The sequence below is a fragment of the Echinops telfairi genome, unplaced genomic scaffold (assembly GCF_000313985.2).
Source record: "Echinops telfairi isolate 266 unplaced genomic scaffold, ASM31398v2 ScPeMD7_5592;HRSCAF=6446, whole genome shotgun sequence".
Lineage (NCBI taxonomy): Eukaryota > Metazoa > Chordata > Mammalia > Afrosoricida > Tenrecidae > Echinops > Echinops telfairi.
In genome coordinates, this window is record NW_022109491.1 from 9689070 (window position 1) to 9691309 (window position 2240).

At 55.7% G+C, this 2240-nt stretch overlaps 1 protein-coding gene across 13 annotated transcripts in view; it reads left to right on the forward strand.

Annotated features, from left to right (window-relative positions):
- The window catches only part of ZMYND8 (zinc finger MYND-type containing 8), a 112374-nt gene that overhangs the window by 27138 nt on the left and 82996 nt on the right, over positions 1–2240 (forward strand). For 7 of the 13 annotated variants that reach the window (XM_045295394.1, XM_045295399.1, XM_045295398.1 and 4 more), the window contains one exon: positions 2175–2228. The exons of the other annotated variants lie outside the window; for them this stretch is intronic. In XM_045295394.1, coding sequence (XP_045151329.1) covers positions 2175–2228 — 54 coding nt within the window. The remainder of the gene's footprint in view (positions 1–2174; positions 2229–2240) is intronic. 13 annotated transcript variants of the gene reach the window in all.

Below are 2240 nucleotides of genomic sequence, written 5' to 3' on the forward strand. Positions count from 1 at the left end.
TCACCCAGCAGCTGAGCCAGGACGGACTGTGCTCTGCTTGGCTCCTGGAACCTTCCTGGAGAAGGAGGAAAGGGCATTTGGAGGCAGAAAGCTAAGCAGGGAGGAGCGGGTGAGGCTACCTGGAGAGAAGCTCTTTGATTTCTTCCAGGAACTCCCAGCTCACCCCAAGGGACTTTGAACTTGCCTGGGTTGACCCAGTGCTGCTGAGAGAATTTATTGTGGAAGCCTGCTCAGAAACCGGCTGAGAAAGAGCTAGTCTGTGGTGGACCAAGGGGAGGGGAAGAAACTAAAGGATTTGGGGAAACCTGTTTGAGGTTGTGGGGTTTCACTCTTCTCCCACTGGCACCTCCTTCTCCCACTGGGTCATTGTTCTAGTCATGGCTCGTAGGGAGTCGAAGTTCACTTGATGCACGCAGGCATCATTCGCTGGCGCTCACTGAGCCTACCAGCCTTTTCCGGCAGAGAGAGGATATCGCGTCATCCCACTGTGGTGCTGAACTGACTGGGGTTACTTACCTTGTCCATGGGGGACACACTTGGCAGGTGGATTCAGATCTGGTACAGCACACTGGAACACAGGCTGTGCTGACATTAGCTACTGCCTAGCCTGGCCTTTGTATTAGGGAATTGCTAGGCTGTTGTTCATAACCCCAGAGCCCTGGGGGCACAGTAGAGGTAGTCGTCATCGTCGGGGCCAATTACCGCAAGGTTGGCAGTTCAAACCTACTGGCCACTCTTAGGGAGAAAGATGAGGTTGTCTGTCACCATAAATATATACCACGCCTGAAAGAAACCCCAGGGAGCAATTCTACGGTGTGTCCTGTGGGGTCTGCGTGAGTCAGACATGACTCAGTGGTATTGGAATTGGGTTTTGTGTGAGCCCAGTTTGAGGAAGCAAGACTTCTCTGGCTACGTTTGATCTGGGCCCTCTAACTCCCGGTATTTTCAGTGTCTTCATATTACTGTACTGTATCTTCATATTTTCTGTATTACCAGCCACATGGAGGTCCCTGGGTGGCACGTGGGGTTCACGGTCGCTGCCAACCCACCCAGTGGCATTGCAGATGAAAAGGGTGGGCAACCTTTCTGAAACAGTCACCACCCAGAGCCCCGTGGGCCATTTTCCTGTGTGACACGAGGGCTGCTGCTATGACTCAGCCGCGGCCTGACCCCGGTGGCCACGGGCTTGTTTAATTGTCCGTTCTGTAGCTGCCTCAACCTGGGCCTGGGCCTCTGTTTCCTCCTCGAGAAAATGGAGACACCCACAGTCCCTAGCTCCCAGTAGAACTGTGTTTAAGCTCACCGGTCGCTATGGTTACGCTGATCTGATTGTGGCAGCGCTCCCTTGGGGCTGGGGCCTCCCCTGGCCGGCTTCCACGGGTAGGCCAGGTGTCTAGTGGTGGCTCAGTGGCTTTTTTATTGACTGGCGAGTCCTATTGTTTTTTTCCAACCTTTGAAATCTGAAGTCAGAGCTGCCAGGGGAAAGGCTGGCCATCACGTTCCTCCTCCTTGGGCCCCGGTGCCTCCGTGGGTGGCAAGCTTACACAAGGTGAGACTTGCCTTGGCCACACGCTGGAAGTTTCTTTACACAGGCACCGCGTATCTACAAACTCGCTCAGAACTCACTTCCAGGGAGTCCATCCCGACTCCGAGCCACCCTACGGGACGGGAAGAACGCCCCCTCTGGGTTTCCGAGGGAGGAACCCATCATCCTCCGTGGGTGTTGTGAGGGATGGCCTCACACTTTACAGGATGTTAACATGGTACCACCTCGCTGGCCACCGTGCATTACAGGCCTGTAGCACCCTGTCTCTGGTCCACTGTGCCTCCACACATTGCCAAGTGTACACATGTCCCTGAGGGGTGCTGGAAGCGGGAACTGAATGCCCTCTGGGATGCAGGGGTGGGCCTTTGCCCAGGGGTGGGGACAATAGCCACAGCAGTGAGCGAACCCCTGGAGTGAGTTATGCTCATCCGTTTACCCCTGCTGTTAGGTATCATTGTGACTCACAGTGACCCTGGGCCAACAGAAGGACACTCTGCCCAGTCCTGCGCCATCCTCACCACTGTCCCCATGCTGAAGCCCCCCTGTCGCAGCCACGGTGCCAGTGCATCTTGTTGAGTGCCTTCCTCTGGTTCGCTGCCCCTCCACTAAGCGCGATATCCTTCCATAGGTGCGCAGGTGACCCGTGACGAGGATTCCAGGGAGTGTCCCGGGTTTGCTGCAGGTATGGGCATCC